The 15,028-nt window shown below is 35.5% G+C and overlaps 1 protein-coding gene across 2 annotated transcripts in view; it reads left to right on the forward strand.

Annotated features, from left to right (window-relative positions):
- unc5c (unc-5 netrin receptor C) overlaps positions 1-15,028 on the forward strand; it is a 221,631-nt gene that overhangs the window by 120,947 nt on the left and 85,656 nt on the right. For both annotated transcript variants that reach the window (XM_004911103.4, XM_002936737.5), the window contains exon 2: positions 12,237-12,458. In XM_004911103.4, the coding sequence (XP_004911160.2) occupies positions 12,237-12,458 (222 nt within the window). The remainder of the gene's footprint in view (positions 1-12,236; positions 12,459-15,028) is intronic.

The following is a 15,028-nucleotide window of genomic DNA, read 5'->3' on the forward strand; positions in this document are numbered from 1 at the left end:
ATCATTGCCATTTTATAGCACATGGAAAGGAATAATCTGATTTGTCAGAAATGGTTCTACAGAGATTTCAAGCATTTCTTTTTATTGAAGAGGTTGTAGTTTGCTCTATTTCCTATATACATTATAATGGTGATCCTTATAATGATTTACTTCTACTAGTTAGCTTGTATAAATTAATATTTTTCTCACAGTGTTTAGATGTTATATTTGGCCCTAGCTTGATATATTTTATATATATATACACATGGGACTCTTAGATTAAATAATACAGTTCTTTATTCTGATAGGCCATATACTTAAAATATAAATATGCTAAATATCTAAATTTGCTAAATGGAACACTCCAATTGTTATAAAACCTAAGTAGCTATAAGGTAAATAGCAACCTGAAAAATTAAGTCAAATCACGTTTTAGGGTAGATTAGTGGCAGATTTTTTCCAAATTGTATACAAATGTGTATACTAATGCAAGATGGCTACACATTAGCTTTTTTTCTGAATCACAAATCCCCAAAATTCTGCTGCTCCCCCATATCTATTGACAATTCTGAAAGTTAGAACACAAGTTATTAAACTACGGGCTATACAGATGGAGCAGAATGAATGGCTACAATACTATAACATAGAAATAAATGTGTGCCAGATGTATAAAGTCTCCCAAATCTGCCATGGGCTCATTGAGTATGGTTTTCTGGTCTTTTGTGTCTGAATAGCCTATGTTAATCTAAAGCAGTCAAATTTTAGTTCTCATCCTAAATGTTATTGAACAGTATCAGGCTATGGTTCCTAAGGCACAATAAAGAAGATGTTCACGACCAATGCTCAATAGCAAAAAGAAGTGGTTGCCTGAAGTTCCAAGCCCAACAGTACCAAAGAGATCATGATTCTTTAATCTAGCAGGTAATGCCAGTGACACATGCATGCTGCAACCCTCTGCCATTAGTAATCTCAATTTTGTATTGACCATTAACCTTTTAAAACCAGTAGAGGATGGCATACTGGAAAAGGCAAGTGGCTAGAGTAGATATGCAGTTGTCATTTGTTGTACTGGGCATGATCTGGGTTTGGATGACCTGGTGGGAGGGTGGGTACACATTACCACCAGCAACGTTATTTGATTTCTGATACACTTATGGGATCCGTTATACAGAAACCCATTATCCAGAAAGATCTTAAGTGCGGGAAGGTCATTTCCCATAGGCTCAGTTATAAACAAATAATTCTAATTTTTAAAAATGATTTCCTTTTTTTTTTTTTAAAGGTTGATTTTTTATTGATTTTTAACAATAAAATAAAATAACAGGTAGAAAAGAAAGAGAAAGAGAAAAAGGAAAGAGAAAGAAGGGGTTGGAGAGTAACCCATTATTGTGCTGTTGTAGCTGGTGAGTCCATCCAAGGCGACCAGATATAGTCAAATTTTGCTGGGCAGCCTCTGGCGAGGTAGGTAAGTTTGTACAGACCCAGTTGCGAGTTGACCAAGTTGATCCATTTACGGAGAGATGGAGGTGTCGGACCCATCCAGTGCAGGGCAATGGTTTTTTTGGCATAGAAAAGTAGTAATAGCATTAGTAATTTTGTGTTCTTTCTGGGTATCAGCGCGTCTAGGATGCCCAGTATAAAAATGATTTCCTTTTTTACTGTAATACTAAAACAGTACTGTGTACCTGATCCCAACTAAGATATAATTAATCCTTATTGGAGGCAAAATATTCCCTTTGGGTTTAATTAATATTTAAATTATTTTTCCGTTTGGTGGTTTGGAGATCCAAGTGACAAAAACGTCCCTCAAACAGAAATCCCCAGGTCCCGTGCATCCGTTATAAAGGGTCCCATATCCATACTAAATTCTCTAAAGTATACAGTGGTACAGATTGTGTTCAGATTTACAATAGCAAAGTTTTAATAACAAAAAAATTCCCTCAAGTGTGATGTTAGCATTATTATTACTTGATCATATTACGTACATAATTATTGGAAAAATGATTTAGACAGCACTGAGAAGTTAACTTTTTACTTCATCCCAAATGAGAAATAGAATGTAGATAAAGACAAGATAATAAAGTGAAAACCTTTTTCTGCTGATTTAAGTATTCTGGATAATAATCTGCTGAAAAAGCTTTTATTGCAGAACATACATATAAAGCAATGATAAACACTGAAATACATCAGAAAAAAAGACTCTCATCTAATAGGATTGTGGAAAGAGCACTGGGCATATCTGGCACAATTTTTAAAATCATTGTCATTTTTTTCAATTCTGATGTTCCAGCTGAACAAAGATAGTTGCTTTGTGCCACGGGCTCTGTTAATAAGCATGAGAGAAAATTCGCTGTGACAAAAAAATTGGCAAGTGAAGAAACAATCACAGTCACATCACAAAGGCTGCAGTTGTGTAAAAAAAGTAGCCCCAAAAAATCAGGCCATGTTGCAAACGTTTCACTATTTCATGTATTTGTTTAGCAGTTTCACGAATTTTTCGGCAAAAGGAAACAGGACAGATTCAATCATCACTATTCTTTGAATGTATTTTTCTATTAATCAACAGTGCTGCATATGCACATAGGACTATGTATATGAAAATATACATGCAAACCTTTGAAAAAGTTTTCTTTGGTCAGAACTTTGGATTCAAAGTTGACAAAGTGATTTTTCTATGAAAGGCTTTATAGATAGTGTGCGTTTGCTAGAGCCCACAGGTTTTGTCTGAAGCACAGTCATTTGCTTGTGCCAGCAGGATATATCTGAAGATTACACCTTCGCTAGTGGCAGCAGGTTGTATCTGCAGAAAGGACCAGCAGGTGATATTTAAAGCTTACACATTTGCTATTGCCAGCAGGTCATACCTGAGCCCTTCCGATTATGTGGCAAAGTGCATTTTCAGCGTACTGTTTCATTAGTAATTTAAGCCAAAGACTTTTTCTTACAAAGAAAAGAGTGATTCTTATTTGCCAAACACAAAAGCTTCTGCTGCCTAAGTAAATATGCCTGTCTGTACGCAGTCTCCACTTTTGCAGCTGTTATCTGTTTCTGTTTATAGAAGCAGGCCTCCGTTTATTAGTACAACTGTGTTCATCAACATTATCAAAAACATGAAAGAGACATCTCCGTGCTGTTCATAAACATCTAGAAAGCCAATAAAACTAGATATGACTTCCCACAATTAATATAATTTCACCTTCCGCTTCTGTATTTTCCCCTGTTTGACATCATTTATGCATTTTTTTTATGCATGACAATATCTGATTATCTTTAAGTGCTCTTCCCAGCTACCTGGCAAATAGCTGGTATATATATATGTTATTAATGGTGTGGTGGCTGCTTTGTGAGAGCTTTAGAAATGCGGTAAAGTAAAACAACTCATCTATGTAATGCATTCTAAAGTATTTAAATCTGCTCTTGAATTTTATGCAGTAGAAACACATAATATATATAATGCTCTTTCCAATTCAGGCCATAGAGCAACTCAATGCTTTTTTGTTTGTCTTGTTTTTATCATTTATGTTTTCTTCTTCTACTTTTATTATTACTGCTACTAACAATAATACTTTGCATTTTCTATGAAGTTTATTTAAAAGACCAACACATGCTGATAAAAAACCATGTCAAAGGCATAAAAGCATTCTTATATTCCTTAAATATTTCATATTTTCCCCTGGAGTATTTCACAATCATTCTTTTAAACTACCCAATATATTATAATTGCATTATTTTTACAGAATTATCTACATCACAGATTACGTGTAAACCATCATTAGCGGGTTAAAATAGGTCAGTAAGTCATTTCTGAGTGGAGTAAAGAGAGCAATCAAGATATCTAGGGTTGCATTATAAAAGGAGTACAGTTACCTACAGGTCTAGTTACCTATAGCAACAAATCAGCAGGCAGCATTCACTAGTTAATCGTTTTAAAGGAGAAAGAAAGGTAAAAACTAAGTAAGCTTTATCAGAAAGGTCTATGTAAAGACAGCCATAAGCGCTCACAGAAATGCTGCACTGACTTCTCTGTCAAAAGATTTATTGTGTCTATAATTCATGTGCCAGAGACACACAGCTCTTTGCTCTCTCCCCTCTCCTGCTCCCCCCTCCCTCAAGAATGCTAAGAACTCACTCCTCCCCCCTTAGGAAGCTGACTCATAGTCTAACTAACTGAGCATGTACACTTGGGGGCATATTTATTATGCTGTGTAAAAAACGGCGAGAAAATTCGCCACACATAGGCATGTCTAGTATAAATAAATTTGAAGCAACTGGACTTGTTTGGTAATCATTGAAGACGTTTCACTACTCATCCGAGCAGCTTCTTCAGTTCAACAGTTCATGACCTGGATGAATGAAAATCTTCATAGACACACATAGGCATGCTTCTCCTTGTAAAAATGGCGTAAAAACAGCGTAAAATCGACGTAATTGTTTTACGCATTTTTTCTTCCACCGGAACTTATGAAAATAACGGCGTAATATCCGGTGTAATATCCTGTTCAGATGGCGATCTTTTCCATTTATTTTACACAGGTTTTTACTCAGTTTTTTTGGCGAATTAGTTTTACACAGCATAATAAATACGCCCCTTGGTTTCGGCCTCGGTGCAGGAGTGAGGCATTATGGGAACTTTCTTTACACAGCTCAGTGTTTTTTCTTCCTGTTTGGCTTCTGATCATTTGAACTGGTGAAATATACGGAGACTTAAGGGCACTATTGAGAGAACTGAAGGTATGCCTGCAGCTTGAGATTAACTCTTTATTAGCCTTTCCTTCTCCTTTAATGCTATATTATATCAAGGCAAATGTTGTGCCTATTATTAGATAAAGGGGATAGTGTTTGGATAAAACCCAATACTAGTGGCAAAGTTCTTGGACCCCTGTACTCCCTTTTGTTGCTGTCTTTATATTTACTCTTCTGGCGTTCTGTGCAAATTTATAACTTGGTATCTGAAAATGTCGCATTCAAGGCAGAATTTCTTATTTTCCTTTATATTTTTGGCTCTTGGCATGGTTATTATATAATAAAGGCTTTTTTTGTTTCCGTGCCAAGCTTGGCTGGTTGATACTATTATTATCCTTCAAAATGCAACTAATGGGCTTCTAAGACAATATTAAGCTCTACAGGGATAGATTACTCACAGACAACAGTATTTTTGTCTCATTTTAGCTTACAGATCTTCAGATGCCTGTAATAATAAATATGGATAATGGAGTAGTTGTTCATTTAGAATAAGACTGTATTATAATGGGAGTTTTTTTTTTGCAATAGATTACAGTGCCTTCTGTGTTCCACTTCTCTTTTTAGGATATATGTAAGCATCTGTTATGCGATTATTAAAGCAGTTTACTTGTTCATATTTTTATGCCTAAAATATTGAGGTACTGTAGGTAAAAAGGAAATGGTAGAAGTGATAACCCACAGGCAACAAAACCCTACGGGGCAGATTTATCAAAATGCAAGTATAGAGCTCACCACAGAAAAATGCACGCACTTTCTGTTCATTCCTATGGGATTATTAGACGTATATTTATCAAATGGTGAACTCTAATTTTTACCCATTGATAAATACACTTCTAAAAATCCTATAGGAACAACAGCCATTTTTACATTTTGACAAATTTGCCCCTACCTGTGTCACCTTACATGAGTTCTAGGTAAGTGTTTAGCGGTACATAGTGATTATACTAAAATGTAATTTAGATAATAGATAAAGCTCCATTGCCCATGTTCTGAACGGTTTAGTAGTAGCTGGCAGCAAAATTGCTTTTTTTTTCTATTACCACACACACTGCAGTTTTAAATGGCCTTGTAATGTTCTTATCATAAAGAATTCAAGAACAAGTCCTTTTGTGTTATCATTAGGGCTTTTTTGTGTGTTTTGGTAAGATGGTATCTGCAGTCATACGTTCAACATCCAAGGTTTGTTATCATTGGTGCAGAGGTCATTGTGCAAAATAAGCACTTTGTGCAAGCTTTTCTTTTCCAAAAAAGGATTAACAAGATCAATTGTACACTGTGCCCCACAAATGTTAGTATGATGTATGCTCTTTATCTAAATAACAATTTATACTGACAGAAACTGCAAGTTTAAATTTGCCCCTTATTAATTCCAGTTCAAGTTTGTTTAGTGAACAAACATAGGTTTGAAGGAAAATATGCCCCTTTGAGAGACCCACAATCCTTTCCTCTGTTGCACAATAAAGGCTGCACTCATAGCAAGGCTGAAAAGGGACATTTACAGTATTTTGCAGTGGTGCTTTATTAGTTACTTATTCTATCCCTTCATTTTGTAACCCTCTCCGATCTGGCAAAGCATACAAAGTGTTTTTAAGAGAAGCAAATCTCAGCATACAATTTCCCTACTGTACTTGGCTCAGCAAGTGAATAAACATGATTTATCAAGTTCCATACACTGAGCACACTGTAGATATTCAGATTCCCAGCATGGGTTTAAAAAAGAAACATTTTTCTTTTATTCCAATGAGATTTGCTGTAGTGAGTTACGCTGCCATACATTCCCCAACAGGCCTACAAGAATTATATAGAATGGTGATAAAGCCAGAAAATGAGTGATAGGATGATCGTAATGTAAGAAAGATTGACTCGTTGCAGCTTGGAGACCCGAAATGGATTGAACCAAAAGTATTTTTTTCAGTACATGTGCAACTTTAATTAGGTATTTAGGTTAAAAGGCAGGTCAAAAGTCTACAGTAGCTTCAGGACTAATGTGTCAAAGTATGGAAAAGCTTGGTATTGAAAAGGAAGCAATGATCCCAGGAGAATCAATAATAGTGTGACCTGGTGTCATGCGTTATGACTGCTAATGGAAGCTGGAGTATAAATGTTTCAAATTAATCCTTTTGACTGCAGCAGTTTCCAAGTACCTATAAGGAGCAAGCTGCATGTTGCTTTGTCAGTCGAGAGATGTGCAAAAATTGTAACATTCAGGCATATTTCACAAATAGGTTAAATGATGTAACTCTACAGTATGGATACAGCCATTTTTTCTGTTTTTTTTTCTAATAATGGTAAAACCTTCAGGCTATTTGACCGTGATTTTTTTTGTCTTGTTATTGCAAATGCAGTTTTATCATACTATAACTTAGGAAAGTACATTTCCTCTTCCTGCAGTCCAAAACATACTGGTAGATATATTGATAAAAAAAGTTTGAGTGCATGTGATATAGCAACTAGATTGTAAGCTTCACTTGATCTGGTTTGATATAATTGATATATCCACATGATAATACATGTGTTGGTAGAAAAACTATATTACTGTACACACCATGGGAAAATGTAGCCACGCCCTGCTACACTCACATTCCCCAAACCCCAGCCAATAGGAATCCTTATAATTGTTGGACATACCTCTCATTATGCTTTAATCCTTGATAAATTGCTAGAAATATTAGGTGATGTAGCCCAGCAACATTTAAAAGGAACTGTATTGCTATGGACAGTCTACAGAATGTCTTCTTTAAGAAAACCTGCAATATCTTGCTACTGGCACAAAGACATAAGTGCATTTTCTTTTTTTTCTTCAACTTGTTATTATTATTTCATAAGCTTAATAGAAATTGATTAAGTTGAAGCAGAGTTCTCAGGAAAAAAAATCCAGTTTTCACAAATCATACAAGGCTTACAAGGTAATAGTAGCAACAATGAAAGCTATTAATACCTTTAATAACTTCAGCGCCTTCTCACTTGAATATTATAAATTGTTACAAAGGCTTTTTTAGTCATTCAAGTATAAATGGAACTTTGAGTTAAGTAAGCCACAGTCTTTGCCACGCTCCATAATCTTTCTGAGGGATAAGCAAGGAGATGCAAATATTGTTTGATTTGCAGCCATTCATTTTACATTGCAGTTGAAAGATTCCTCTGTAAATCCCAATGCACAAGAATTTTCTTTCTACTCTAAATGACTGTAATAGATACTGTATTTTTCAGTGCAGCTCTGGTGGTTACATAGCTGCATTATGGAATAGCAGACTTCCTTCAATTTCAGTCAAATAAAAAATTGCAGCTTGTCATACAATTACTATAATACAAACCTAATAATCATAGAACAAAATGAAGCCATAATTGTAGATTTTAAAAAATTTAATAGCAGGTACAATGTATAATGCCCAAACAGCACCATGATGTGGCATGTATGTAGCATACATTTGTTGTTTCCTGTATAAACAAATTTTTCATGTATTGAGTTCTTTATGTAAGGTTTTTGGGCATGGAAGTACCTAAGTTACCCCGAACAAATTCCCTCAGACCAGGTCAGGTTGGTCTCAACACCCAGTATCCTGGTAGGGCACATGTTACTCTTTTCTTGGTGGACCTTTGCTGTACTATTGGAAGGAAGAAAGGTTAGCCAACCTGTATTCCACCACAAAACAGATCTTTGAAATAACTTGAGTGCCAGTTAAACTCTTTAGGGGTAGATGAACACAATTTAGATTGATGAGTACTCATTTAGATGGCACAAGATTGCAAAGCTTACAGTGGTGTTTTAGCTCAAGAATCTATTTATTCCTGAGCATGACTGCTTTAGTTCTTATACAGTCAGCATTGATACTGCAGGGTACTACTCCTTACTATCCTCCCTGTTGGAGCCTCTGACTGCTCTACTAACTACCTTGATACTGCCTCTCACTCGTAGAGTGACACCTAGCAAGTGTGGGAACCAAAAGTGGCCGAGAATATGTTGGCTTCTTGGCCATAGCCCTCCTGGGGAACTAAAGAACTTAAAGGTTGGCTTTACCCCATATATATATATATATATATATACTGTATATAGCGAACCCAGGGTGGCACTCTGCTTCAGCTCTTAGCTCGGGTGCAAGGTAAATGATTTAAATATCCAAAAAAGACCAGCAACACCGAGTTATATTCCAAAAACAATCAATTGTGTATTAAAAACACATGAACAGCCAACGTTACATTTCGGTCCCCATCAGGACCTTTCTCAAGGCCTTCAGTGAAGAAAAGCCTAACATGTTGGCACACTGCCAAAAATTAACCATTTCCATCTAATTCAACTTTGGTCCATCAAACCTTGCAGAAAATGATGCAAACATTATTGAATAATATTAGAACCTCCCATCAGTCAGCACCCCACTGAACCCTTTATACTGGGCTTCTATTGTTACATCTCTGACTCTTGCACACATATTGCAAATTGTTACTGTTTTCTTAAAAGTAAGAATAATGGCTCTGCTTTTTATTGCTAGAATTATCTGTTACTGTGTAATGAAAATCTCAGCACTGTGTGGCTGTTGATTGGCATTGGTTAAGCTAACAAATAACTGCTTGTATTCTGATGACTTCATTGTGTTTGGTTAGTTGCTACACATCTGATTATTGTGACTTTATGTCTCATTTCTTTGTGGATGTCCACCCAAAAATATTTTTTTAGCATAATTAAATCAAGCAACCCTAAGCAACTTTCTAATATGTGTTCATTAGTGTTCCAGTGGTTTTAAAGTCAATTGTAAATCAAATTGCAATTTCAAGTAGAATTTGTTTAGCCTTACTGTTCTCTGTTTTTGACTCCAAATAGCGTAGCAAAAGTCAGTTCTCCTCCAGGCCTATTAACCAGCTGGCTTCTGTTATGTTGTTTTAGGAGTCAGAACCAGAGATTATAAACAGCCAAACAGTTTTTGCTTTCAGTAGCAATTACATTTACAAATAACTTTAAGACCATGGAACAATTTTAATTAATGTATCCTGGTAGAAAAAAAAAGTTCTGGGTGGAGTTCCTTTTAAACTGAATTCCCAAAAACCCCCAACAACCAATCATTTCTTTTTTCTTCACTAATGCAAAAAGGTTGTTTATGGCCTGACTAATGGATCCTGGAAACATTTGAGACTTGTTAAATATAGGCTTTAGTAAACTGCAATCAGACATTTAGAAGCTGCCGCATTTTTGACTTAAGAGAACCATGTGTGCTTGGAGATAAGGGTTACTGTTTTTTCCAGAAATCTGTTCTGTTAGCTGAGTGTTTATTTTAACTTTTTATTAAAAAAAAAAAAAACAATTTTAAACAAATAGTTTATTCTGTGTAGTGAGCATGCAATTTGCTGGGGACTTATAAAAGCCTTTTGTCCTCCGCTCCATAAAAATAAGTCGTAACTTTTGCATTTGCTATGAGATTATCATTATGTATATTAAAACAGGGCTGAAAAATATATTTAGGGAACAAGTGGACTCACATGCAGCACAACTTTAGATAATGATCTCCCGCTGGACTGTATAAGCCAAGAAGATTAAAAAAAAATAAACAAATAAACTGCTTCTGGTAAGCTACTTTATTCTTTAAAGCAGCTTGAGATACACACATCTTTTAGGAATTCCTTCATTTAAAATAGTATGTATAAAATTAAAAAAATGTAGCTTATATTGTATATATACATGATCCAGTACCCATGCTCCCTATGTTGTACTCCAACCACTAGAGGTCCTGAACCCTCAGTACTGAAACCTATGGTCTAATTTATATAAATGCCATGGTGATTCATTATATATTTTATATAACCCTGATACTCCTAGTGCTGAAATGGGCCCACAGGCCTATACTGAAACTCTAAAATACAGAGATAGCAATTAAAGACCAGAATAGTATCCAAGGCTGGATAAGGAAATTACATTGAAATGAAAGCCAAACAAAAGCCAACAATAAAAGACCCCAGACAAAATGGGAGACAGTGATGATGTTACATGGGGGGAGTTCCTATGCAGCCTTTACATCCTTATAAAAGTCAGTACTGGGCCCTTCATGCAGTGGCTTTTCTCTGCTTTTCATAAGGGAAAGGTTTGTGTGTGACAACTGCAGAGGTCTGTCCTATTCATCCTTTTTATGGACATCTGTGCGTTGTTAGTAAATGAATTCCAGTTCATGTGGATTTCTCTGTTTTACAGGCCATTTTGTCATCAGTTGTTGCTTATAGGGATGTTACCAGTTAATTAAATTAATGTTTTATTTTGGTGGTGATATGGTTTAGGCCAGGAAGAAAATACATGAAATCCATCTAAATCGAAGAGTTGTACAGTTGAAGCATGCAGGGCTTAAAATGAATGTGGTACTTGGAGTGTGATGGATGTAACACGGTCACAAACAAGACTTAGGATCATGAGCAAAAATCAATGACTTTAATTATTAGTAATACATTTCTATTCTCCCAAGTGGAGCATTGTATTGCTAATAATGTATTGCTGCACCTATTCGCTTTTATGTGCTTTAGATACTTTGATTCATTGTTTTTAATTCATTAGTTTCATTGTTTTTTATAGGAAAAGGTTTAACGCTTTATTTGGTTATTACATTGTTTTACAATATTTAAGGTGCAATCTGTTACCTTACTAATTCTAAGGTTTATGCACGTAATCACAGTTAAAAAGTAAAATAATGAGTCAATGCAAAAAAGTGAGTGTATTTTAGAAATGCATGAGACACTATTCGGCAGTTATAGCTTTCTGTATGTATTGCAGAGGAAAAGGAATATTACCAACGATATCCTTCATTTCTATTTCAGTGCTGCTTTTGGCCCTTGCCAGTAAGCCCTAACACGTTTGCCAGTACTGATCCCTCACACAATTCTTTCCACATTATCACGTGATTTAAGTTGAATTGTCATGTGTAAACTGTTTTACATGCCCCAATCCCCCTTCTCCCCAATTAAAGGGTATTTTTGGTCGCATACTTGACCACCAGAGAAGCGATTTCCCACGGGCAATAAATTTCTGCTTGTGACATTGTCCTTAAAGTTTGCCTTGGCATGCAGGGACTGGGAGTCATTATTTAACATCTGTATAATATGCTATGACTCTCACATCATAGACATTGAAGTTTATTCTTTATGCTTTATAGAGCTGTAACATAAACGAGGTAGCATTTATATAGCTTTTATAACAATATCATAAGTTTCTATAGGTATGGGTGAAAGAGAAATATGCAGAAGTAGCAGCAGCAATACAGTTATTAATAGATTTTGATATATTTATTAGAATAAGAAATTCTTGAAGGTTTAGAGTAATGGAAATATGTTATATCCCATTACTGTGTAATTATAAAAGTGTAAATTCCATTATATTACAATTATCAGTCTGTAGCAATGTACATTATTATTTAGCTAAATTATATGGTGCTAATTGTAGAACAGGTCTTGCATTATATTTTTCTGTATTTGGTCCCTTTCATTACACAGCTAGGAAAGTATTCACAAATGATTCATGTTTTGTCTTTTTTCCTTGGTTGCAGATGATGACTTTTTTCATGAACTCCCAGAAACCTTTCCATCCGACCCACCAGAGCCATTGCCCCATTTCCTCATTGAACCAGAAGAAGCTTACATTGTGAAGAACAAACCAGTCAATTTGTACTGTAAGGCCAGCCCTGCCACACAAATCTACTTCAAGTGCAACAGTGAATGGGTCCACCAAAAAGACCATGTGGTGAATGAAAAAGTAGATGAAACATCAGGTAGGTAAAATGTTATTTCCATTGCAGGGGCATAACTTACAGAGGAAGCAGACCCAATTTTTGCAGGGGGGAGGGGGGGAGAAAGTGTAGGGGGCCCAGTAAGGTTCTAAATAAAGAGCAATTTTAGAACAGGTCAACTTACCAATTATTTGGGGGCCCTACATAGAATTTGCCGTGGGGCCCAGTAATATCTAGGTATGCTACTGTTTTATTGATATCTCCCCTTTGACAAACCAGAATAACAACACAAACTAAGCACTACCTTCATTATCATCATTACTTGATTGATTGACTTGATAGCACCAGCAACTTACACAGCACTTAATATTATTTATTACAAATGCTGGCTTGCAATAGTGTAACAAACAAGGGTTACAGGATAAGAATGGAATCAGTGGTCCAGGGGTCCCAGTTTACAAGAGATTATTTTGAGGCAATGAATTTAGTATTTTAAAGTAATACCCCAATTGTTAATGTATGGGTCTTCTATTAATGCTATACAGAATATAGCTACAAAGATTAAATAACCCTTTTTAGTAAGGGAATCTAAGGGTTCCATCTACATTCATTAAACCCTAATGGCCACTTGTAATAAAGAAAAAAGCTAACATGATTTTTAATATTATTGTGCCTTTTCTCTAAGGGCTACATTATTTTGTCTCCATCAAAATAGTTACTCTGACTTTATATTTTCATAATGGGTTTTGTATGTATGTATGTATGTATGAATATTTTTATTTTTATAGCGCTACTTATATATGCAGCACTGTAGAGCAGAACAGTAAATGAATTAACAAACTGGGGGTCATTACAATAATAGATATATAAATACAGAGTACAATAATGAATACAAATAAATTAAAACTACTGTCCCATTAACAATTCCATAATCCCATAGAGCTTAGTGACAAGAGGAGGGAGGTCCCTTCCTCATATAGCTTACAATCAAAATGGGAGGGAAACTTACAGACACAAAAAGAAGGGCATTAAGTGCTGCAGGTTACAGTGGATGACACTGCAATATAAGTGCCAGTTCCCAGTTCAAGTGCTATGCGAGTGCTCCAAGAGGTAGTCTTTGAGTTTAGTTCTAAAGAGACCTAGGGAGGATTTTCTCCGGTTAGATTCAAGTTTTTCCATGTTGCTTACATACCTCTGAAACTTTCTCAAAAACAAAGCCCAATGAATGGATCTGCACCTTTATCTGTCATATATCTAGAATTGTTTGTCTTAGTGCATGCTTAGTGTAATTGTATTAATTGCATGTCTTAACAGGCATGCAGTCCATACTACATAGTTCATACTACCTAATGCCTAGTCAGTTACTATAATATACAGAGTACCATAACTTCATAATCACAAGCTTTGTTTTTTCTTCCTTGTTTTTTAAATCCTTTTATGTGTTTGGGAGCAGACATAGAATGGAAAAGATAGAAAAGAAAATGTGGATAGAAGGGAAAATCGATAGTTAATGCAGTTAGAACAATGGGTTGAAGCAGTGTAATAGATAATAAAGGTGTCGAGGCCTAACAGTTGTGTTCAATGATAGATGAGGCATTTTGTTGAGGCTGGTAAAACACTTAGAACGAATAATTACACAAAAATACGTAACAAGGCAAAAATAAAAATCCTTGCCATAATACATACCATAAACACAGGTTGCACACCACATTACAGGAAGGACGTCTTCTCTTGTGCCTTTATATTCACTTCTTATTTACACAGTTTTTCTAAAGAGAACAGCACTAAAGCCAACCCACATGTGACCAGATTCTATTATGTGTTATTTGGCAGCTATGATAGATAGCTACCATATATGATTCAATCACATTTTATGCTGACTGTAGGAAAGCTGCTGCCAGGTAACATTTTCATTTTTAAGATTACTCTTCAGATAACACTGGCGGAAATATGTAAAAGAAACAAAGCTGTAAAAAAAAATCCACAAATTAACACTGCTCTGTTCCACGGGATATATTACATTGGCTAGTATTGAAATATTTGGTCTCTAGACAGGTGCTTATAGTGCAAATAAGATGTTTTCTTAAGGTGCTACTGATACTGAAGCAGCACTGGTAAGTTCAAACTACAACTGGCATGCTGTAATGACACTTAAGGGGCATATTTATTATAGTGTGTAAGCCAACATCACCGATAATGTTCCCCATAGCAACCACTACAAGTTCAAATCTAAATGCTGATTGGTTGTTATGAGCAACATCACCGGTGATGTTGGCTTACACACTATAAAATATATGCCCCTTAGAGAGTATAACTATCATCATTGCAGATGTGCTTTAGTATCAGTTCACCCACAGGTTCACAATTCACCTTGCATTTTTCCTTTAATGGTTCAATGAATCACCTTACATATTGAAACAGAATGTAGAACCTTTTAGAACATATCTGAAGATACCTTTGGAATGAATGATCACAATTACACAATGTAGCTAAGTGAACCATTAATATCCTGTAGATTATATTCTACGGCCTTATGCCTTATATAGTTATGGAACATATAATATCCTTATATTTCACAAGAAGGGGTATTTTGTTCCTTATATGATCAACTG

The sequence above is a fragment of the Xenopus tropicalis genome, chromosome 1 (assembly GCF_000004195.4).
Source record: "Xenopus tropicalis strain Nigerian chromosome 1, UCB_Xtro_10.0, whole genome shotgun sequence".
Classification (NCBI taxonomy): domain Eukaryota; kingdom Metazoa; phylum Chordata; class Amphibia; order Anura; family Pipidae; genus Xenopus; species Xenopus tropicalis.